At 41.2% G+C, this 25,860-nt stretch overlaps 1 protein-coding gene across 1 annotated transcript; it reads right to left on the bottom strand.

Moving 5' to 3' along the window:
* Positions 1–343: 343 nt before the first annotated feature.
* Positions 344–25,399, bottom strand: LOC115370955 (dapper 1-like). Its single transcript, XM_030068042.1, has 3 exons — positions 25,034–25,399; positions 6,797–6,926; positions 344–4,184 (listed from the first exon to the last, which is right to left on the bottom strand). Exons 1-3 carry the CDS (start codon positions 25,331–25,333, stop codon positions 2,518–2,520), a joined length of 2,097 nt encoding a protein of 698 aa, XP_029923902.1. The 5' UTR covers positions 25,334–25,399; the 3' UTR covers positions 344–2,517.
* Between the last annotated feature and the right edge of the window lie 461 nt (positions 25,400–25,860).

Raw genomic sequence — 25,860 nt, forward strand, 5'->3', positions numbered from 1 at the left:
CAGGCCATATTTGCATACAGTTTTCTCCCAATTCCTCTAACAGCTTTTTCTCACTTATATATAATGATAAATGACATTATAAATAAATGACTGCAGAGTTTACAAGGAGGCATCTCTGACAGGGTTGATTTAAAGTTAGTACATAGCTTTCCAATATCTTCTACTTGAATTTAAAGTCTAATGAACACCATTTTGTATTCTGCACGTTTAAAATGATGTATTAATGCAATTTCCACAAAACCTTTAAGGTTGATCTAGCAATGTTTTTCAATTTAAACATCAAAGAAACACAGGTTTTTTGAGGTATTTTTAACAGAAAACCTTTAATTTCATACATTGCATTTAGTCAGACAAATCTAGTACAAAATAGCTAATAGTAAGTGGGCTAGTGCACTTTAAATGATAATACTGTCAATTACTTAGTCAAAGTGACAATATAACATTAAATACATTCTTTGGGCAAGCAAATTCGTATTAGTCCACAAGTAGCCTGTTGTTAAGATAAATCAGCGATTCGGTCCTGTAGAATACTCCTGTGGGACATTTCATCTCACCAGCCAATTTACAAGACAGCTTGAATCTTGCTTCTGCAGTATCATGCTGCTTTCTTGCCGCTACAGTATAATGTCAAAGCTTTACACAGGCCTTTGCTGCAAAAGTCAGTTCATTCTCTGGTGAGATTTATCTTAATCACAAATTCTTAAAGAAGTGTGTCAGAAGAACCAGAGGGACCTTGTGCGAGCAATCCCGTCCATCACACCTACTCATTATACTTTCTGTGGTCATATTTTCAGGTTTCCAAAGAAAATTTATGTCCACCAAGAAAAATTGATTTCCACCTTCAAGAGGACAGCCACGAGCCCTCCTTGTCCAGCCCCCTTCAGTGGAGATTTGATGAGCATTTGTTATCCAGCTGTTAGACCTGCACTAAGCAATTTCAGGACCTATTAACATCCTGAAACTAACCTGTGCTTTATTGAAACTTTTGTACTTCTTATTATATACACCAATACCAAGTTACTAAGCCCAGGCATTTTGCTTTTTTCCACCTCTTCACTCTCTTTGTTGTCACATTCTGGTCCTTAATGTAGCTCTGCCCACTTTACTCCCTCGCCGCTTCAACTTCATTTAAAATGTCTCTGAAACGTCACATTCTGCAGATAAACGTATCCAAATTTCAGATCAGTCACACAAATGCCTCTGTTGCAGCAATCATTACTGCAGTGACAGAAAAAGTTCATTGAAAGCAGTTGTTTACCTTGTCACTAAAAGTATGCAGCATCGCCATATTTTCAAATTGGGGGTCAGAAACAAAATAATCCAAGTAATCCAACAAAAGCCCTGTGACAGTGAAGCGTACAAATGATTTCCACCCAAGAAATGTATTTTTTTCACCTTAACTTTATAGTTTTATTACAACCAAGCTGCCATGAACATGGAAGCCCGACTGACTCTATGTTTACAAATGAACACCCTCTAGTGGTCAGAAATCGCTTACTGCAGCTTTAAGCTATTATTTGATTTAGGGTGTTTTCACACCTATAGTCTGTTTTTTGTGGTTTGAATCAGTGGACTAGCTGTTACTTTGTTCATGTATTGTTCATTTGGTTTGGTTTGATTTCACATGCTAAAAAAATTCAAACAAACCATGAGGGACATATCAGCCCACTCTATGGCCAGGGTCAGACAAATATCAAAAGACACTACTGTACAAACAAATTTGGCAAGTCCAATTTCCAACTTGGGCATGGAGTACCACGTTGGTTGACTTTCACATTACAAACGAACCACTCTAGTGTTCCTTTGTTACCGTGCCAAGAGAGACCACCTCCTTAACAGGGTCTCAGTCCAGTTGTTTTGGTCTGCACCTGAGTGCGATCGCTGGTTTCACACCTGACCAAATGAACCACGCCAAGGAGGTAAAACACACCAGAGACTGAATCAACTGGAGTAAACTAGGCAGGTGTGAAACTGCCCTTAATTATAATTGAGTAATTCCATAATATCAGTCATGCACCATTTTAGCATCAGCAGTGGATTTAAGTCTAACCATAGGGAATCCATGGCCATTTCAGCATTATGGTCTACTATGTCCAACAGTCACTTCCCAAAGTGTATAGCAATTGGTTTTGGGGAACCTAGTTTGAAGGGAAATCATGAGGCTTCATGGGACCAGTAGGGAATTTTTAGAGCACCATTTGTCAAAACATGAGTCATCCATATGGGACTTTTAGTACACCTTAACACTTGCATAATGTATAATCCCATGGTTTGCATTTGCCAAAAAGGCTATATTGTTTTAGGGGTGATCATTGAAATTTCTTCATTAACTTAATACTGATCTAAACACCATCATATCAATTAGGTATACCCAACTAGTAGTAATCCTATGTACACAATGATTGTTATATTGACTGTACATTGTAATCCACCACTTATACATAGCGCTGCAGCTAATGCTTCTTTCCCGACCTCCCCTGCCACCACAATATGATGTCCAGTTTTACCAGTGTTCCACTATACAGTGGTCATTACTTTCAATGAGCCGGTGCGGAAACGCAGGATCTTCTTCTTAAGAGCATGTGAAGCCTTAATCTTGACAAAGGCCTTGGGCTGAAGAGGGGCTCCAGGTGGGGCAGGGGGTGATGGGAGTGAAAGTTGGGGAGGTAGCTGTTGGGGCCAAACCAGACCTCCACTTTCATCTGAGTCACTGGATAAAGAGCTGGTATCTGGAGAGTCAGCCTCACTCATGCTGGACTCGGACTCACCTTGACCCGGGTGAGGATAGTCCTCACTGGGCTGACAGAGTGGCACTTGGTCCCTCTCCAACTGGTACTCAATGTGCTGGTGATGGTGGGAGTGGTGGTGGTTGTGGTGGAGGTAGGCATATGATGTGTGTGTAGGGCGAGATTTTCGGGTGCGTCTAGCGCAGTGGTCCCTTTGGTTTGAAGCAGCGGGTGGTGGCACAGGTGCCTGCGTGGGTGGCTGGTCACCCTCATCTTGGCTGAGCTCCTGGGTGGACCGCCAGCGCCGGTAACCACCGCTTCCCTGCTGTTGCTTCTTTGCCCTGGATTGACTACTGCGACTCCCCCCACCACCACTTCCACTTCCACCACCATCCCTCTCCACTGTGTTGTACTTGCGCTCTGGAACTCTTTGGAGGCTATTCTCTGACTGAGAGCGGCATGCCTTCTTCCCTGGCTTCCTGGAGGCACCTCCTCTCTCTTCATTCAAGCGACACTTTTTGGGACCCCCTCTGGACCTGGAGTGCTGTATCTGTGGAACAGCGGTCTGCTGCTCTTGATGTTGGTGGCCACTTTCTGGAGAATACGTGCTTCGGCTCGGCTTGGGCCCCCCAGAGCCCCTCATGGAGCTGGATTGGTGATGGGAAGAAGTTCTGGTGGAGGCTCGACAGGGATGGGCAGGGATATACTCAGCATTAACCAGTTGTTCATCAGGTGGAGGCAGTTGGTGAGACATTGACAGAGGCGGTGGAGAAGGATAACTGTGGAAGTGCTGGGGTGAATCAGGCTCGCTGTTGCTGGAGTCTGGGTGGGCTTGCAGCACTCTGCAGGATGGATAATCTACAGATGTGGAACGGGGGTTGTTGACAAGGCAAGGCTGCCTGGGCCTGTGGTAGAGGCCTGACTGATGCTGGGTACTTTGCTGCAGGTGGTGGTATGGAGGTGGGGAGTCTTCAATAAACACTGTCCCTAGATACCGCTCCTGATCCAGGCTGTGGCAAGCCTGGGGAGGGGGTCCCTCCAAACTCTGGGGTGAAATAGGGAGCTCAGTGATCCCTTGAACAGACACCTGCTTTGGTGAATGCTGGTCCTCCTTGCGGCATAAGCTGCTCTGCCTTGCCACAGTGATAGCTCGGGCATCATGTGCAAGGCTAGTGCGAGGCTTTGAGGGGCGTGGGGGTAGGGCTCGCCGTTGGATCAGCCCAAACATGTAGGTCTCTGCCCTTTGGGCTTGTTGATAATCCTCCACAGTAGGGTCAACATCTTTCATCTCCCCCAAGATGTCCTCAGCCTCTGCTCCTCTCTTCGGGTCAAACACCCAGGTTTCCCCTGTCTCTGTTTCCACAGTCCCTTTGGAACAAGCAGCTGGGAAGGAACGAGAGGCCATGGGCTGGTATCCAGATTCAGAAGATCCATCTTGATTGGCCACAAGGGTATCTCCTGGCAACAAGGATGAAGAAAATGATCAACATTATAGAGCTCACCAAACTGGACTTTAAGAAAGTTTTACAGCTACTGTATACAATGAAATTCAAATGAGATCCTTTGTAAAACGCTGATGTGACCCAACTAGTATTGTTTTGCTGAATGGGTATAAGAGGACACTTTAACAAAAATGGGTGATATGCCTTAAATTTTAGTGCTCAAGCATATGTTCCAATGCTCCTACACTTCACTTTGTATGAATGTATATTAACATCTGCATAACAAAGTTAGTGCTATGCCTAACCCTTTGATGCCACACCAATTCACAGTTCAGTGAGAGTAGATTGTAAAAGAGGGATGAAGGCATCTTAAATGGAAATCAAGATTTTTTTTTTTTTTTTTTTTACTGAAGATACTGCCTTTACTAGTTCAATTAAGTAATAAAATGTCACTTTTGCGGAGGCTTACACAAATATTTTATGATCCAACAAATCCTATCTGTCACACTTAAATGGCATTGCTAGTAAAAACAAGGAAAAATGCTACAAATGAAAGTTGCGTTACAAAATCCAGCTGAGGGGCTTTTTCTGTCTGGCAAGCAAACTGAATGTCTTTGCTACTCAGCTCCTGCCTTGCCAAAATGTAAACAGTCGAGGGCCTTCAAGCCAGGAAAATGGGGTCAGGGGGAAGAGGGGCACAGACTTCAGAATTAGGGGTGTAAGTGAACTTGATGAAGGATTTCAAAACTTGTCTTGGCTGAGTAGTACACTTTATTACTCTTGGTCATCATAGAGTAAGGGCATGCTATCAACAACAATAGTTGAGCGCAGCTGGTCATATTTTTGTAATCAAAAACTGCACCTTTTTTGAGGAAAATAGAAAGGTTTTTTTCATGTGTGGATTTGATATTCTTTTGATGAAAATTTGAGTTGGGGACAAAGACAAAGAAAACTTTAAGAAAAGTTAACCTCAAGACTAACAACCACATTACCTAATTTGAGTGAATATGAATATGAAACTAACATCTGACATTCTCAATTTAAAATACCACAAATACAGTGATTGCATCTGTATTGTGTCTGCTGTAAATTATGTACTTGATATTATTTTCTGTGCCATTTTTTACTTTCACTACATTCATTTATATTTTTCCTTTTCCTCTGTGATCTAACACACTTTATCCTCAGCCAACAAAGCTGCTGAAAATTGCCTCCCACGTCAACTTTTCAACAACAGATGAACAATAATCCTCTGACTAATTTCTCTCCTATCTGTCCTATATTGCAGCACGAAAACACATACAGGACCAATTCCAGTCCTACTAAAATCATAAAGTTCTCTCTTCTACAAACAAGTAATTTGAACGGCAGTTATTAAAGTAATAGAAGGCTGGGGTTGATTTTTGTAAGGTAACTTTCAAAAAATGGTACACATAGATAATGCAGGTATCTGTGATCACACAATTCACAAAATCCAGCATGATACATTTAAGCAATTAATTTTCTTTCCTTTTACACCTTTGGTTTTAATGGACCCTTTTGTAATTTAATTATGGTCATGTTAAGTCAGTACTGTGGGATTGTTGGCTCTGGGGTAGAATAGGTGGCACTGGTGCCCATGTCTTTCACAGCGCACTCACTTTTGGGCCTCAGCTGGTTTGCAAATTCTAAGTGGTTTGAGATAGAGTAAAACTCTTGCAATATGAGCAGTGCTGCAATGACATAGAGGATGCTTTAGTCATCAAGAAGGTGTAATGGATTTGTCTGACTGCTGTTTCTGCCAGGCACTAAACCACATGATCCCTAACAACCTCAGTAGCTGGAACAAGGAGAGAGAATCAGTGCTGATGAATGATTGTGAGTCAGATGGTTACTATGGAAGTGAAATGGTGTCTTCAGACCAAACACGAAGTGAATTTTCACCTTGCAGACTCATGCAAACACGGCAGAGAATTTTTTGCTTGAGCTGAAAAATTTCAACTCATGTGAATATACAAATACTGAGAATTTCAGGTCATTTGCAACACGTAAATTCTTGTCCAATGCTTCTCCAGGCAAGAATTCACATCTATTTGCGCCTTTGCATTGACTTTGTATGTTATCACACTGTGTGAAAAACTCACTTTGCATTTGGTCTGAACACACCGTGGTGCATTCACTTCATTCACAAAAAAATCGGGGTAACACTTTACAATAAGAGTACAACAATTAACGTTAGTTAATGTTAGTTAATGTTAGTTAATGTTAGTTAATGCCGTAATGGTTAATTAACTGTTAGTTAATGATTATTATGGCATTTACTAAAGTTAATAATATCTACAATAACCCTTAAATAACATATAAATTAATACCTTAGCATGAACAGCATTAGTACATGATTCTTAGACACATTAGTTAACGGTTAACTGTTACTTAATGTTTATTACCTGTTACTTAATGTTTATTATATATTTATTTATGGTATTAACTAAAGTTAATTGTTGTACTCTTATTGTTAAGTGTTACCAAAATCGGTTCTGTTTTTTGAAATAATGAGATAATTATCCCAGATTTCTGAGAAAACATCCTCATTTTCCAGAGAGGATTCAGACATACAAGGTTGGAAAAAAACTGAGTTGATTGTCATACCTGAACTCTGCTGGCTGACCTCCAGATCAGCAGGCAAATCTGCAGATTTGGCCTCTGTGTTCACCTTCAGCTCTGCCACCTGCTGCTCTAAAGATGCCATTATGCCCCATGGAGTACACTGGAGACTGCTCTGGAACAGAGAGAGAAACAAGGGATTAAATCCTCAGATGGGAATATTCTCATCAGTATGATCAAAAAGCACTTACATACCCCAATGGTCAGTAGATCAATACATTTAGAAAATGAGATATCATTCAGTCAATAGAGCTGATGTGTCCAGGTTTATCTTTGGAATTATTTTAGGTGAGCAATCAAGCATTCATCTGCTGCCCGGTCATTTTTAGCTGTACACAGTCTTTAATCTTCCACCTGCATCACCTCCTATGGAAACAATGAAAGTACAGCCCCTGGTGCTTCAGAGCTTTATTTTTGCATCCAATCTCCTACACAAATCTGCCAGACCTAGCCACATATCATTTAACATGATAAAGCTCTGGAACATCCACAACGTGTCTTTACAGCTTATCACTGAACATCATGGGTGCTAAAATGTTAGCATGTTGTACAAAGACAGTGATCAATCAGAGACAAATACATGATTAAGGTGGAGGAATCTCCCAAAAATAGTGCATTCCTTTAAACCATGTACACAAATCCTACCTCGGGCCTAAACCTCAACCCTTACCTTAATCCTGATGCTAACCCTACTTTTAACCAAGTCCAACTCTTAAACTAGCCCATTATACAAGGATGGGCCATCAAAATGTAACTGTGCTTTCTTTGGACAAACGCGCAAATAAACTAAGAACTTTCACTATTAGATCTCTGAGTCCACAAATACACATGTATAACCCTCCTCATCTCCCAGGATAAGGGGCAGACACAGAGACCAACAACCTTCACATTCACAGACAGCTACAACCACAAGCACTTATTAACCAAACACTGGAACAATAACACGCCGTTCTCCCAACCCACACACACACTCCAGCCTCAACCAACCAAACAGGACAGGAACCCAATCAGCTATGGAGGAGTTTAAGCTGTCTAAACAACAGGCCAGAGATGGAACATAAGAGACAGAGGAAGGGAGAGGGGCGAGAAATCACCGTCCCGCAAGAGACACAGAGAGCGCTTTCAAACAAACCCTCCATTCACATTTCATTTTCTAATCCCTAAATTGAATAAAAGCACATCATACATGGAATAAAATCAGCTTCAAAATACCAGAGAAGGACACAGACAGATCCAAAAAACACCATATGGCCAGCAGTGGCAGGTCAGCTGCTTTCTGCAAAACAACTGACTGGGTAAAAACAAACCCATGTGTTTAAAGTTTCATGTTTAGAAACTTACAGAAATACCACAACCTGCATAGTGATGAAAATCAATAAAATGTCAGTAGTAGCGGTCTATAGTTATAGTACCTCAGAAACCCTTTAGTAACACCAAAAGCCCCTATGAAAATGTCACATGTGAAATATGCCTTTTCACATGTGACAATTTACCATTTTCACATGTGATTGGCAATATTCCTCTGTGACTAACATTTTCACACGTGAAAAGAATAAAATGTGAAGTTGCATTTTTCACATGCGATTTACAGTTTTCACACAGGAGAAGTAAGACACTTCATGCATGGACTTGATATTTTCACATGTGATGTGCTATTTTCACAACTGAAATTTTCCACATGTGAAAAGAAAACTGGTCACATAAAGTCATATAGAATTAGCATTTTCACATGTGATTGGCTTCTGATCTAGGATTTCCTCATGTGAAAAAGACATTAAATCACATGTGAAATAAACCACATGTGATTTTGGAACACATGTTTCTGCACTTTGTTTTTTCACATGCGAAATAATTAAATCACATGTCATTGGAGATCACATGTGGTTTATTTCACTTCTGATTTCACATGTTATTTTTTCGTAAGGGAGAGAAAAAGTAGTATAGGTTAGTATAAAGTCATAACTGATTAGCAGAGGCAGAAATATTATACTGACACCATAGGAGCTGTGCAGGCACAAGTCCTTGTGGGAATATCATGGGAATAATACAGTATTTTTTTTAAAATTATGGAATTAAATTGACTGGATCTCCATTATATCTATAATTAAATGCCGATTTTGTAAGGCATTTATACAGTGTATAAATGCCGTAGTGTAAATACATGCTATACTCCAGGTGGGAGATTGCTGCAGGACTTCTGAGGTCTATGGAGAAGAGGAGGAACTATAAAACTCGGTAATGGCACCAAAGTGCCCATGCAAGGTTGACAGAGCCCATTGTCAGAAGCTTTTTTTCCCCCTCTTTACCACAGATTAGACACACTTACAGGACTATAGCTATATGCCATGGCACCACTGGTAAGGTAATGATGTTCTTACATGCAGCTGTTAGGTAAAAAAGGTTTGTAGAACAAGTAAATCATGGAATTTAGCCCTGGTTTCTTCTAGGTGATACATGCAGAATGGTCAAACATTAATAAATCATTGTCAAATTAATTGTGATATCTCAAAATAACACATCCAATTATTAACCTGTATCTCATGCAAATGGTATTGTTGTTAGCTCTGGTGTTCCTCAAAATTGAGAATTTTGGAATAACAGCACCCTCCTCCTGTTTTGGGCTATGATGCAACAGAGCAGATTTCTCATGAAAACCAACCTGGTGGCTGCTAGTGCAAAAGCAAATCAGATCCAGTTTAATCTTTTTAGCAATGGTCTTACTTACAGTAATTATACTAATGTCTCAAAATGAGCGTGGTGATGGTTTATTGATGTTGCAATGCTATACCGAGCTACCTTTAACTTATGGTGAGTGCTTGGAAAAAAAAGGTGTTGAATTTCTAACTCTCTTCAAGCAGCACAGTGGCTGCCCTTCACCTCCTTTTATTAAGCTACAGATCAAAAGTAACTCATGAAACATTCACTCAAGCCCAAGCATCACAGTGTGAGAAGAATAGCAATGTGAAATGTTAGTTTTCTGCAGTGGTAAAATTGCAGTTACTTTTTGTCTAATAGGCTCGGCTATTTTTCGGAATAAATGATGCAACTCCATGCGGATATTTCGCTATAAACACCAAGGTGCAAAGAAAGATAAAAATATATAAAACAAAACAGGGAAAGAAAACTGCTGGACACTTGGTGACAAATGTAGGAAAGTATTCACTAAAGCCAAAATGTTTTGGCAACTTCCTTCATTAAGGCTGCATATGCACTAAGGTTTCCTTTTATTAAAAACAGTAAAATCAAAAAATAGATGGAACTCAGCAGAGCACACATCTCCAGCTCTGCAGTTGTCTAGTTGCATTTTCATCAAATGTTAGTATTTACTACCACAGAACTTAGTGGGGGGCTGCCTGCATTGTCATTAAATAGATATAATTTCAAAACATTCGTTTTATTTATTTTTATTTATGAGTAAGGCGGAAAAAATACATTCTAGAAATGCGCAATTTTGTATGGCTCATTAGCAGATCCCTCCTGCTAATAATGAAGAAGTTCAAAGTTGCTTTCATATTCCATCACACCAAGAGATGCACAGAGGCTCATGACTGGACCTGAAATAGGACATGATGTAAGCCTGTTCAAATTCCAGCCACTTTTAGGCATTTTAAACAGTTTTATTGCATCACCACTAGAGCATTAGGGGCTGTGCTTCTACCACTGTACCAACTTTTTGAAAAACTGGTAGTTGGTTCTGTCTGAACAAGAACTGAGCTCTCATTGTTGTTTTATTTAGTCAGAAATGGAGGATTTGCCTTTTCATAAGTCTGCTGAAAGGCAAAAAAGGTTGATGGTGTTTCTATGAATCTATGCAGAAGTTACACACCCTTTTGTGGGAACCCACACCCGTGACACACCCTATGCTTATCAGACCCTCCTTACCCTAGATTGACCTTTGCACATGGTTTTTGATCAAATCTGTTGACTAAATGAATTTCACTAATCTGCAAATCTACAGTCTATGCAAGAGTGTGTGGGTGTGCATCATTAGAAAAGCTATTGCAGCATCCCTGTGTGGGATAATTTGACAAACCAAATTTTAAGGATATTAATTAGGAATTTTGCCTTTGACTTAGTTGCGTAGTACTATAGATTAATCATGCTTTGACTAATCTGGAGTATAACTTATGAGAGTGTGAGGAATGGAAAGAGACAGATGACTGGCTCTAGCTTTAGACTCCGTATGAAGGGGAGGGGGGAGTTACAAATTCAGTCTGTTTTTTGTTAACTTGGTTTTGTGCATGAAATGTAATACAATACATAATGATATCCTGGGGAAGTAAAATTATACCAACTCATTGGTTGCCTGAATCCTTGAATCAAGAGAACCAAAAGACACACATTAGCTCCCTTACAAAAACAAAGTTGTGACTGCGTTGGCCCAGAGTTGTGACATGCTCGGTTTGTTTCACATAATCCATTTTGGGAGCATTGTGGCAGCTGGGGCGTCACACAGACACTGCCAAAGGAAGCACACAGGTATCACAAGACCTCCATTTATCCCCTGGCTGCTTCAGGATGCATGTGAATGTATAAGTGCACATTTAAGTCTCGAAAACACGTCCAATTTCTTACCTAATTACATTTGTTCATTTGTCTCTGAAAGGGTGGGTGTTGCTATTTGAGAGTTAAAGAGAATAGTGGTTGAAAAGCTTCCCCAAACAGAGCATCCAATCCAATAATCTTAGTACTTGTGAAACCTATACTGAGGCTGTGTGGTTGAAGCTTGTTAAAGGGATATACCAAGTTTTAAGTTGTGAAACGTACAAAGATGAAAATCATCATTGTGTCCCTGGTAGATCTTTGGCTCTGAAGCTCCATGCTAAGACTTAGTACACAGCATAACACACAGCATACTTTGATTGTGTTCACATCTTCATCAGATTCATGGGATGGTTTCAAAGCTCCCACTTCAAGGTTTGAAAACGTATACATAAAAAATCAAGTCATATTCATGTGCTTCAGAAATTGGAGGCAGAAAAAGCAAAGCATTTAGGCAAGCAATGCATTTAGGGCCTTTATGTATCAAACATAGCTTTATGTTTTAAAATTTCAACTGTGGCTCATGTTTTTTGCAGATAAAATTAATCATCATTCACAGAAAATGCTGTTGGCAGTCATTGTTAAATATCACCTTTCCCATTTACCTGACTTGATTTGTACAACTTGGTAGTGTGTTCACGTGCACTTACTGTTGGAAAACTGGAATATACAATACACCTGACACCGCAGGGCATAAACAAATTCTTATTTACATAGTACCTCTTTCTAACACTTTAGCATACACTATGTTGAGTGATAGCAGGCAGAGTGATTCCTATGTTTCCAGGGCCCCATCTTCCCCAGATTTGTGTGGCACATAATGGGAACATGCAAAAGGGACTTATGTTCCCCAGTTCTACATATGTGCTGTCCCAAAGTTCTATGTTCCCACTGTCCTATGTTCCCAAGGTCCTATCTTCCCAGAATCCTATGTTCCCAAGGTCCCGTGTTCCCAAAGACCTATATCCCCAAAGTCCTATGTTCCCATTGTCCTATGTTCCCAAGGTCATATTTTCATAGAATCCTATGTTCCCAAGGCCCTGTGTTCCCAAAGGCCTATATCCCCAAAGTCCTATGTTCCCACTGTCCTATGTTCCCAAGGTCCTATCTTCCCAGAATCCTATGTTCCCAAGGTCCCGTGTTCCCAGAGGCCTATGTTCACAGGGTACTATGTCCCCAGCTCTATGGAAATCTCAAAAAGATGTTCCCCAACTCTGTATTTGGAGGGTTAGGGTTAATGTGTATTGAACTGGGGAACTTCAGTTCCCCGGAACTTCGGATCCTGGGAACACAGACACACTCCCATAGTAGACAACTAAAATTCTTGAAAAAATTAAAAGTTTTACAATTTAGCTCTGTATCTGAATATCTGGTAGAATTAAGGGTTCCGACACTCACTTGGACACCAAGGGGTGAGATGTGACCCTGGTCAAAATTAGACATATAATCTTGACATTTTACTCCTGATGAAAACTGCTGCTATATCAACCCTCTCCAGGGGGTTTTCCTCAGGATGTGAAGTTCCGATGGAGAGGTCCAAAAAGAAATGAAGTTCTGTCAAAGTCATCCATTCATTAAGGCCTCATTTTATTTTCACATACCCACAAACATTAAAGGATCTTAAAGGCCCATGGGAACACTAGTTAAATGATATGTGGCAGCCTGGCAGTTATGCATTTGAGATGCGTAAAAAAAATATACGAAATATGACACCGAAATAACATACTGCCGAGAACTAGCAGTGACTACGTCCCCTGTTTTCATAAGTGAAGGTGGTGGGTGATGGGAGACGCTGTGCACAGCTAAAAATCACTGCACAGTGGATGTGTTGTGTTTGCTCACCTGAAATATTTCCAAAAATAAATCTGGCTACATCAGCTATATTGAGTTAATGGTATTTCGTTTTTTTAATTCATTAATGTACAGGCCATAGGATAGAAACTACAAACAACAAGACCAACATAGTGTATGTTTAAAGCGTTAACAGGGAGCGCTGGAGCCAACAAGCTGACAGGGACACATGGATGATTTTGGTGTTTATGTTCTCATCGCTTAATGGATAAGTTGACCAACGGGCCAAACTCCCAATAATCTGATGTATTCATTTACGGTCCTCAGCCCACACACAATAAATCGAATTGGAGAGCTTACATCTGTGGCTTTTCAAACACTGAGACAGAAATGAAAAATGTTGAGGGAAGGAGATATTGGAGAGGTTAAGAGTGACTCAACATAGACATTGTTTTCCAGCACTATGACTAATTTAGAGCAAAGGCATGCTCATCTACAGTATATTTTCAAAACTGTAAGTGCACACCAAAAAAAGTTTCACCCCCACTTCTCATCATAAATAATTTTTTGGACACTGGAAAGTACTGAGGTTGCCTTCAACATTTCATTTGGAATGAAAGTAAGAGAAAAGAGCCAGTACATACTGCACTTTCTCATCTGAGGACATCGGTGAATATATTTTACATGAAAGTCTGCAAACTGGCTAAATTACATTAATTGTCAGCGACTATACTTTATGATGTAACACTGTATAGAAAGACATTTTCGAAACACACAGGCCTCAGCTTCAGTGTGTGTGTGTGTGTGTGTGCAAAATTAAGCTGGGATAATGTCAGGCATGTACTGGATGAAAGGGCCTGTGTGTGGGTTTAAGGAGCTACTTATGTGAGACCACACTGGCTCAATGGGGACTTGTTTCCCTTATGCATGCGCATGCACACACACACACACACACACACACACACACACACACACAAAACACCATACACACATACATGGATGTGCAACTGTGGACGAATAAGCACATATTTATGCATACATGCAAGCATATAGTCACCTTAAGTACTACTGAAGCATTATGCTATAAGCCCTACAATTAGGCCTTTAGTGGTTCAAACTACAAAGCGTTTGGTAGTACTGTACCCAGTCCAGGCAATTAACACTCTCAACCGTCCAGTCCACTTCAGCTCACTGCCCCACATGAATAAAAAACCTTAGACTTGGCAAGGAAGTGTATGTGTGCGGGGGGTTTTCCACAACTTCCTCCCTTCAACTGTACAATGATAGAAAGAAAGAAAGAAAGAAAGAAAGAAAGAAAGAAAGAAAGAATGTGAAGTAAGTGATTTACTTTCCACATTAAATATCAGTTATTGCTGTCCACCTCCAGTATGATTGAGGTTTCTGTCTGACCTCAGCATCATAAAAAGAGTCTGTAAAGCCTGTTTTGACATTTCATTTTAATTGCATCTTTTATCTACTCCTTTAATTGTTCCGTGCTGTTTGTGTTATGAATGAATTATTCATTTAAACGTGGGTTATTCATTGGCAAGGATAATGTTCCTTCTGGCGTGAAGCTCCTGCGATAATCATGTGCAGCCTTGGAATGAAATCAACAGCACTCCATGCATTCGGTACATCGACTTTGGGTGACTAATAATACCTGCAGCTCACACAAAGAGTGAATTGAAAAATGTGCATTCCGCAAAACACACGCTCTCCAACTTCATCGGAATGCATATGATATCTTTGACAAGAAACTACTTATTTTGGCAACAAATCTGATTTGTTCTCCCCTCTGCATGGTGAAATGTGATTATGCACAGTTGCACATCGATGACTCATGTTGAAATGAGGCTAGCTAAGACAAATGCAATTTAAGACTGAATTCAGGCATGAAAGATAACACTGACATGGGCCACTTCTGATTAGGAATGCCAGAATCTAATGAATTTGGCATTTCGTGTAAGGGAAATGCTCTTTTACTTTACTATGAGATTTAGCTAGTCATTAACATAGACGAAAATTAAGGCCTGGCAGAGTAATGGGCAATACTAAACTGTCTCAAGACTCACATTTGAATTGGAAATAGCAGCCTACGCCCTCTTGAGCATGAGCACAGATAAAGTGTGTGTGTGTGTGTGTGTGTGTGTGTGTGTGTGTGTGTGTGTGTGTGTGTGTGTGTTTGTGTGTCAACAGCGGGGGATTCTTTTGAGGGGGCCCTCTCAACATAAGGTCACATCACAGCAGTCTACTTGTAGCTTTCCCTAGCATGTGTGTGTGTGGCGCGTGTGTGCATGAGTGTGCATGTACGTGCTGATAAACAGACGCCTTGAACATCAGGCTCCAAATATAATAATAATAAGCAAAAAAAAAAAAAAGAAAAGACAACCTTCAAATCCGATGATGATAACAACCACCGTTGCCGTGGTAACACACCAAGGGAGGCGCCTCCAGCAGAGAGGTGAATACAGCGAGACTGAAGCAGAGAAAGACCTTCCCTTCCATCAAAAGGAAAGAAATAAGAAAGGGTAAGAGACAGAGAGGAAAAAAAGATGCAAAATACATCTGAGCAAGATGCAAGAGAGAGGAAACCACGCTGGCAGGGAATAATGTTTCAAATTAGTGAAAACAAACAGAGATGGAAAGTAAGACTGAAAAGAAAAGAGTCCAGCAGCCAATCCCCTAGAGCTTTCAGTCTTTATTTCCTGCAATCAATTATTTAAGCAATTAGCTGACCCCATTACACCATTGCAACACGATTTACCCATTCACACAAGCTCTATCCTCCTCCTAATCAAATACACTAACGGAAACACACACACAAACACGCAGCTCACGGCCAAAGCTGTAACACAACTTGTCATAGTGTTGACTTCTCTCTGTGTATGGAAGTATAACTATACAGTATAACTGATTGCCCTGAGTAGAATTTAACTGCAAAAATATAGTATAGTGCCAGCATATACCAATTTGATTCCTGCAGCAGAAAAAGTAATCATGCTGGGAATTAAACTTAGAGTGAGTCTGGGGAACCGGGATGCTGAAATTTGCCAGCCGTCTTCTCATGCTTCCCTACTTTATTATTTATTCCTGTACAGCACAGGATAAAAAAAATGTTGTTATTATCTAAAGGGAAAGCTGTGCACCATGAAAAAAAAACCTCCCTGAGACAAGCTCTTATCCATCTGTCTTTGTAAACAGCCAACATATCTTCTGCTGGGATAATACATGCTCGCTTCTAGCCAGCACCAGAGTTTTTTGGGCAGACAGTGAGTGTATGCTGTGTATTCTGACTCTGTATGCACATTCAGGCAGTACGGAGTCGACAGCCAACCCAATGTCATGACCTCATTGTTTTCAACAGCAGAACAATGGCAAAAGTCAACCGCTGCTCACCACCGTGGTTGCCGGCACAACTTGCCTACAGAAGATCAATTTTCCCGATCTTTTGTCTTCAACTGCAGCGATGGAGACAAACCGCATATTGAAAAATGGTCTGAAACGGCAACAGAGATAAAGTACAAGGAACAACTGAGCTGTTCATGTTGGAGTCAATTCGGTAGGGCACATTTTTAAAAAAGAGCTTTATGCACTGTGATAGAGCACTTTTTAATACTGTTTGCTATTGACTAACGAGCTGCCGTGCCAGCCGGTGTGGCTTTTTTGACCCCCAGTGTGAGTGCGCCACAACATCAGGCCAAATATGGTATGTTTGACTATGTAAGTCCAGCGCCCCCAATTCGACAGATGACCTTGGTACTGCGCCTTCTGACAACAAACCACCATAAAATCCCAGATCCATGGGGCCAGCTCAGGTTTCACACCAAGGTTAAGGAGGCAGCGTGCAGCTGTTGTGCCTCCTGTACAGTCAAATACTTTTGCAGACTGATGGAAGACGGATGTTTTGGATTCATTAGACTTGGACGTTTGATCGGCTAAAGCAGTGGTTCTCAACCTTTTTAATGTCAAGGACTCCCACACTGATACATCTCAGGCCATGGACCTGTATTTAATAAGATGTAGTGTCAGGGATACCCATCTGATCGGATTTAGTTATTCCACAACTATACATTCTCTCATTGGGCTAAATTCCAGTCAATGAAAATAATAGTGAAATTAAAATATTCTGGGGACTCCGTGATGAACTAAAGACAGCAGACATTGGATGCTGAAGCTCTGGTATTTGCTGCCAAGTTCCAAGGTGTAAAGTTCAGGACCAAAATCTCTCAACAAAGACTCAAGCCTTTGGCAAACTAGGTTTTTAAAGTGACTGGTCTTAGTTTGTTGATGTTGGAAGGAGCTCTTTTAGGGAAAGGAATGATGACTTCCTCTACTGGCTGAAGAGGCTTTATCTTTTCCCTGTGGTCATCAGATGTTCTGTTGACCAGAGGAAAACCTAGAGAGAGCATGTCATGGCCTCGTCATTAGCTTGCAGCTGACTGAGGCTAGTTATTGAACACACTGTGCGGCTTATTTTTAGATGTATCAACGCTATGAGCCTTTTCCTCTGCACTGCATGTGGATTCAATTCAGTATTGGTGCCAATTGTCTGTTTTTCTTTCCGCTCCATCTTTGATTTGTACTGCTGTTTCTTCGCAGCCTGGATTTCCTCTGGGACCTTGTTACAGAAGAACTTTGAGAGACTCCATTGTCCTGTGCGGATTAGCTTTTTAATCTTGGACATGAATCATGATTTGCTTGAATATCATTTGGTTAGCAGTCAGTTTCTCCGAAAAAATTATGTCTTGGCAAGCATCTGTCTTGGCAAAAGTATCGGAAGAACTGTTTAACTCTGGGCACTGATGCACAATGACACATTTGCCAAACTCAACCAGACTAAGCACATCACAGTTTACAGTTAGGAATATGTATTTATCCACCTATAGACCCTCTCCCACCCAGTGCACTGTAACAAACCGTTGTACTTTTATGGAGACAAGTATAACTACTCCCTAGACCAATGCAAGCCAAACCCTAACATGAGAGCCAAACAGTAACATGAGAGTGGTTTCTTGACATAATAGCCTGAAACTTCTCCACACTATTCATGAGATATCTCAAATTTGAGACATGGGAAAGGCTGGCAGTGGAGTAGAAGAGGACTAGTATGTTTAAATGCTTGTCTGTGATTATATGTTCTTGCAGGTTTTAGGGCTAACCATGATACATAGGGTGAGGTCTGTGGCAGTCATGTCTAAACGGCCTCGTAGTATTGATTATGTTTTTTCTGTTCTCGGCACCCTTCAAGCTGCCCAGCTGTAATTTGAAGAAACCAAATGGTGCTTTTTTTTTTGTTTTGGAGACCTCACAAGTGGCAAGCAAAGCAAATCAAGTAAGACTCTCACCCCCCACCCACCTACCCACCCGCCCAAATGCACCCCCTGACCCTCCACTGCCCACCCACCCCACCGGGGGCTTTACACATAGAGGCTGCAGACATGCTAGTGTGTTTGCGCAGCACAGCGAGGTGTGAAGCGTAAGCACACTGTCATTATGTGTGTGTTTGTGTGTCTCTGCTGACACTTGACCACACAGCTGCAAAGGTCCCACTGGAGAATCACAGTACAGGCTTGACTGTATGACAGCACACATACAGTACATACACACACACACACACACACACACACACACACACACACACACACACACACACACTGTATATATATATATATATACATAGACACAAACATATGGCATGTACACATGTTCTTATTGTGCTCTCTGCAACTCAGCAGAACCGCACCCCTCTACTGGTGGCCTTTTGGCCCTTGGACAGCTCCACTGCAGCAGGTGGGGGCTCAGTGCCTTGCTCAAGGGCTGCTCGACAGTATTGCAGTTGTTGAGGGAGAGGCTACTCATTCACTTTCTCCACCCATGTTTTCACAGCCGATGTGTGAACTGAACTGCTGACCCTCCAGACACTTTGCTGTTAACACTGATATGATTATTATGACTATGATACTATACAATTTCTGTGATTAATGTTAGTACATTTTATATTTTAGATATGTTCCTGATGCGCGAACCTAGTGCAGCTTACATTACCTGCAGATGAATAAGAATATCAGCAAATTACACATACACATTACCCAGTTATTATTATTGCTACTGTTGTTGTTGTCATGACTGCTATTATTATCATCATCATCATCATCATCATCATCATCATCATCAGGTTTACATTAGATACTTCAACAGGCTCTCTCATTACTCCCTCGTGGTACAGGAGACTATAGTAAAGGCTATGCTGCTTTCCCAGCTGCTGTCTGCTGTCAATGGCTGTCAGCAGCACAGGCCTTGGAATAAATAAACATTCTCTCTTTCTCTTTCTCTCTCTCTCTCTCTCTCTCTCACGTACTCTGTCTCTGTCTTCCTCTCTCAAGACACCCTCTGTCTTACTCTTGCTCCTTGATCACACACATTATACTCTGTCTTCCTTCCTCTTTGCTTGTCACTTGTTTTATGTGCGCAGACACATGCAGTAGTCCAGTGGTTCCCAACCAAGTCCTCATGGGCCCCCTGTCCTGCAGGCTTTTGTTCTAGATCTACTTTTCTACACCTGACCCAATTAAGGCCAGCGCACCTTCATGCATGCCCTATTCAGGTAGATCTGTTTCAGACAATCAGCATGAAGCCCTAAAAATGGATTGGGTGTGAAAGAGCAGAGCCGAAACAAATACCCTGCAGCCTCCTTGTTGACCGGTTTGGGAACCACTGCAGTAGCCTATGCCATGGCAAAATCAAGACAGCAAATATATGAACGAGCACATGCTCTCCCAGTAAATCCTAACTCAGCTAAGTCTGACATTAAAGTTGACTTGGATGATAACTTGAAATGGAATTCAGAGTCTGAGCCAATGCCTGTGACTCTTTGTGCACCTCCTCTTTCTATGGCCGCAGGGAGAGGTGCGAAACCTGGTAGTCACATCATACTGTGATGGAGACAGAAGAATCAACTCATTACAAAAAAACCTCAAAGTCACCAGTAGAAATGACATGTTGACACACATCCATTAGTCCAGTGGCCTTCTGCATCATCTGCTGGTTTGGAAATGCCACTGAGACACAGAAAAGGTTTGTTGGAAAAATGGTTACAAGGTCAGTAACCTGTTAGGGAGCACAATACCAAGTATCTAACGCATCTATAGAGATTCTGTTTTGGCCCTAACGTGTGCAAAGTATTGTATGGATCTGTGCATTGACAGTCTATTGGAGACTCTGTGGTGTTGTCATGCCATTGTGATTATGCTGCAAACCAATTTTCCCCCAGGGACAAATAAAGTATCTATCTATTTATGAAGCCACAATGTCAGGCAGATGTACAAGGAATAAGGTGATGGATAGCTGCTTGCAATTAACCCAACTTCCTCTGAAGACAGATGTTGAAACAGACTGAGGACTTGGAACATGTCACTCTGATCCTTGAGTCCTCCAAATCTCTGCTTGTAACACAACATGGCAAATCAGGTAATGCAAGAACGGCCCAAAAAATCTCAACGGAAAAAGACACAGAGGAGGCTATTTCAGGAAAAGCAAGACCAAATGCAGACAGTGAAAGACGCAAAGCATCAGAGCAGAGGCCCCAACACGTTTGAGGCGGAGACGGATCAACTGACCTCAGCGGTAAAAACAATGAGAGCTGACAGTTCATGTGCCAAACAGACTTCAACAGACTTCAATTCCAGTCGTAGCAGCAGTCAGACATCCAAGGTGAAGCTGGCCTTGGAGAATAGCTCACTGTGGGGAGAAAAACTTTGAGTGGAGCTCAGGAAGGTCAAAAACACACGAGCACTTCAAGACTACCTGGAAACCCAGAGGAGGTCTCGGAGGGAGCGCACTACACCGAGGAACAGAAAAGTCTTCTTCTCTGTCTTCTTACTGAGTAGATCCTAAAGTGTTTTTTTTGTGTGTATGCCTACTCCTTAGCCAAAAAAGGGGGTGAAATTTTTCTTTGATGATCAGCAGTGGGCGCCAACATGGTATGAAGAAAACATTATTCGAGGCTAATCATTGAGGAAGGAAGGAGAAACGTACTGCTTATGAATATAGCTGATAAACTTCCATGAACTACTGTCAAAGTTTGGAGTGGAAAAGGACCAAAGGCCATCGTAATAGCAGCTTAGGTGAAATATAATATAAAATTTGCACTAGACAACTGTGCACTTAAGTGGCTTTAAGTGGCAGCAGCAGACAGCTGTTTGAATCTGTGATCAGTGCAAAAATAAAACTGACAGCAACTCTGAGGCTGTCTTATATACACAATGTATGTGCATTTGAAAGACATGTCTTAGAATAAAAAATAAAAGTGAGAGTCATTTTAAGAGAAGTTAATTTGTGCTGGATCTACCTGTATCTTCAACGGTGTGTGGATCCCAGTGATAGGTGGAAGGAAAAATGTGTTCAGTGGTTACAGATCCACCATCTAAATTCGCCTGAAATGACTCTTTTTTTTTTTTTTTTTTTTTTTAAATCCCAGCACGTGTAATTCAATACACATGATACATTATGTAAGTAAGACAGCTTTAGAGTTGCTATAAAATCTGAAAAGTTTTAAAATGGTATCGAACATCTTGCCTTGGTCTGGGTATGTTGGAAAAAGGCAATTTTGTCCAAAACGTTGGAGTATTCCTTTAAGCAGTAAAAACCACATGATGCTCCTCAAACTGTTTAACGGTCTATCAGAAAGAGCAGCACAGGTACAAACAGTTTTAGATAAAGGACTTTGGACACATGTGAAAAAACACTGTAGGCAGTTGAGAGATACTTGATAATCATCTGTGTTAAAGTGTTGGATATTCAAAGTGTTTGTCACTGGCTTGAGTCAACATTTCCAGCAAGCGAACAGCTGTCTCCAAACAGGTGAGCCCACAGAACCTGGGAAAGTTGAAGTTCTTCCCAGAAAACAAGATTTATCTGTGTTGTTTGGAAAGTACTAAGGATGCCAAAGTAATGACTCCATACTGTTCCCCACCGACTGTGATAATACGGTCATGGAACTGTAACATCCTCTCATGCTGTTTTTCCAGAATTGATATCAGTGAACAACAACATAAGTGAGCATCAGATTACATCATTTGAACTATCTTCTGGGATGATTAATTAACAATTAATAGGTTTTTTTAAACTGATTACATCAACCAAATATTGCAGTTAGAGTTATGTTATGCTCCAATACTAGGGACAAAAATCTAAGATCAGTATCAGATCTTCAAGTCTCACCAGTTATGAAAGAGTCTGCCATCTGTGCACAGAGAACAGCCTTTCAGTGTTTCTAATTCAACTCTAAATGGCATATTTCATCACATGTTTTGGGAATTAAGCAATGGTCTGTCTGAAAGAGTAGAGGAACAGACAGACACTGGTATTTTCTGTTACTATTACTGCAAAACTTGAGTCCTAGCATTGCAATGTCAGCTCCAGCTTACAGCCGCTAATACCCCTTAATGAGAAAAGCGGGACATTCAAGGTATTTAGCGATTGCTTATGATACAGTTGGCCTTGCTGCATGGCTACTGCATGGTACATAAACTTCCAATTTCTGTGGGCAAATAAAATATCTGAAGGAGGGATAGCAGCTCTGATTCAGGGTTGGGGAACTTTTTGTTTAGCAGTGAGAGCACAAAGTAGGCTTTTCTAGAAGATGTTCCTACAGTTTCAGTGTTTTGGAACCCCTTACTGTCTGCTGGAGAATCAGGCAGCTTGGGCGATATCCAAATCCCAGTAAAATGCTTTATTCGGGACTCATTGTACTTAAAATATTGCTTTGTCATGAGATGAAGAAAATTCATCTTGTTTCAATTGGAAAAATCTTGCATTGCTTATGATCACAAACAGTAGGGTTGGTTGGTTCCTTTGTCTTTGTATTCACTCTATCCCTTTTCAGGAATGCACATCTGATTCACGAGTGCTGCACAAGGCTCATGCAGGTCTTCCACCAGGTCATGAGAAAGAGAAAGCAGAGTGATACCTGGTTGTCTTTCACACAGTCTGGTGTACTTTGGAAAGAATCCTGAAGTTCCCACAGGATGAAAATTGCCTGACACTGTCTCAAGAGGCAGGCTCATTCTTCTTGTTGGTTCAAATTAAACTTGATAGTTAAAAGCAGACAAAGAATACAATGGACAGAGTTGCTTTTGTGTTCTGTCACCAACACAGCAGCATCACGGGAGAAGAAAGGTCAAGTATCTGCATGTGCATCTGTGGATTGCTATACTGTTGCCAACTGTGTGGATCTTGCTACTGCAATGGGAATCTGGAATGCCTTAATTGGTGTATGATAATGTACTGCATCTATGTTGTTGTTTTTTTTATTGTTTTTTATTGTTTTTATTTTTATAAAGGCAAAAAGAAAAAAAATTAAAAACTGCCTTAAGACTTTGAGTCTTTCAAACACTGTCCCATAAACCATAGAAACTTGCCACCTTTTCACTTCCCCTCTGCCTATACTGCATTATCACTATCCACAAAGTGCATACGAGAGCGCCGTTTGCTGCTTGGAGTTTGTTAAAACAGTAATACGTTTCATGAATAGCTGACTTTATTAGATGTTTTGATGAACAAACACAAATGTGAACTGTTCTAACCTGACTCCATAGGACTCCAAGAGAAACAGCCTGCATGCAGGAAGTGAAAAACTGCAGGTTATTGTAGCGGGCAAAGTCCTGATGTGAAATCAAGCCAGTTGCCAGACTGCATCAGTGCTTGCAGCTAAGAAATGTCCTGCTAGGTCTCAAACTGTACGCAGATTCAATTCCACAGGTTGTGCATTATGATTATAGTGCGGCTAAATTACTCCCAGATATAATGTTCACTGCGTGCCATTGGTATTTGCTTGTGGGGATCAAAATTTTGTGCCCTAACACAGTCCTTTACATTTCTCTGTATCATCTGCAGAGAATATTAATCAGATGGAAAACAGGTCCAAAGGTAACACAGTGAATAGAAAGTAGGTAATTGGATAGGATACTTTTTTGTATAATGTCTATAAAAAAAGACAAAAGTAATGCCTATGACTACCTACTTCATTTTACATTTTTTTTTTTTTTTTTTTTTGAATCCAGCTTATGTGGTTTTAGAAAGTGTCCCAATTGGTTGCACATAATCCACTTGAAATCTGGACTTGGGAACAGAGAAAACTGGCAATGTGAGGCATGACCTCAGGTTTTGTGTAATTATTTATCCAGTTTAAGTATATTTCCAAATACAGGGAACAGGGATGTGGAGGTGGGAGTGGGGTGGGGGTTGGGTGGGGGTCTATTTTTCAGAATGAAATGGATAAGGGAACTTGAGCTCTGAAACCACCAAATTTGCCCTTAAAAGGTAACATGTGCTCTTTGCACTCTCAGATAGGGGCCCCATGATTTTTCATGCACTGTAACTGCTCGCTGAAGTCAATGACAGACTTGAGGGGTTTCTTTTAAATTTTCACATACAGGCAGTTTGAATGCGTGGAAATTGGTCAAATCTGATCCAGTGGTTCCCAAAAGTGGGCCTGGGGACCACCAGGGGTCTTTGAGAAATACTTTTAATTTCACTATTATTTGACTCCCTGTACATTAGTATAAATAGAAAATGTATAGGAGTGCCTGCTCTGACCATAGGCTCCTCTCTCCCCACGGCGGTTACCTCTCCATCTCCAGCATAGACAATCATGTAATTATACCAAGGCATGTCTAGCCACCAAAACCTCCTCACACGGTGTTCCTTAGGACAAAATCTGACCAAACTGATCTAATCCGGATCAAATCTGAGGTTCTCCCGGAGTTAGGAGCCTACTGGAACATAACTACATTAAGTCTCCAGACACTTAAAACTACAGTGTCTTATATCATTTACACCCGCAAGTTTACTATGCCACTTTAATATACTCTCCAACAAAGCAGAACTTACAGTCTGAAGCCTGAGGCCACAGTCGCCATAGTCGTCTGACGCGCCGCCGTTTGGTGCGTCCGTGGCGCAGCGGACCGGCCGCAGGGCTCCCCAAGCCGGACGGCCGGGAGCCGGAGAGTCCCCGAGGCAGAGAGCGCTCAGCACCCGGCACTCCTGCCTCTGTTTCAGCAGCTCCAGCTCACACAGGCCGGCCAGGCTCGCCTCCAGCCGCTCCTTATTCCGACTGCGCTCCGCTTTCATGGGCAGAGAAAACGCCGGGAACAGGACTCCAAACGTCCCTGTTGGCTCCTGCAAAGACATTTTGTGGCTCTCCGCTCTCTCTTCTTGTTCTTCACTGTGTTCTCTAGGCTAAATAAATCTGAGTAAGTGTCTGGTGGTTTGCGTTACTGCCTGGCTGTCTACAGCAGGGCGGCATCGACTGTGTTCAGCTGCTAGACCTGCTGCTCTCGGACCCATTCCCCTCCTGCAGTCTGCGCTCTGCTGTGCAGCCTCACTCGGACAGCTGTTCGCCTATTAGGATCTGTGCAGCCTGTTGCATAGCCCAAACAGCTCATATTCTCGTCCTGCAAAATAAAATAAGATGAAAAAAATGAAATAGAATAAAATTAATTGAAAAAAATAAACATTTAAATGCATATGAATAACAATAAAATAAAAAGAATAAAATGTGGAAATTAAATATTACATATATTGTGTATTTCACATTATCTGTATGAGAACTACCAATAAAATGCTCTTCTACAATACATACCCAGTGTTTATGATGCTCACTTGTGAATCATTCCAAGTGGAAATATGTAGTCTATTTTTTTTCTAGAGAATGAATT

This window comes from Myripristis murdjan, chromosome 14, assembly GCF_902150065.1.
Source record: "Myripristis murdjan chromosome 14, fMyrMur1.1, whole genome shotgun sequence".
In the NCBI taxonomy this organism is placed as follows: Eukaryota; Metazoa; Chordata; class Actinopteri; order Holocentriformes; family Holocentridae; genus Myripristis; species Myripristis murdjan.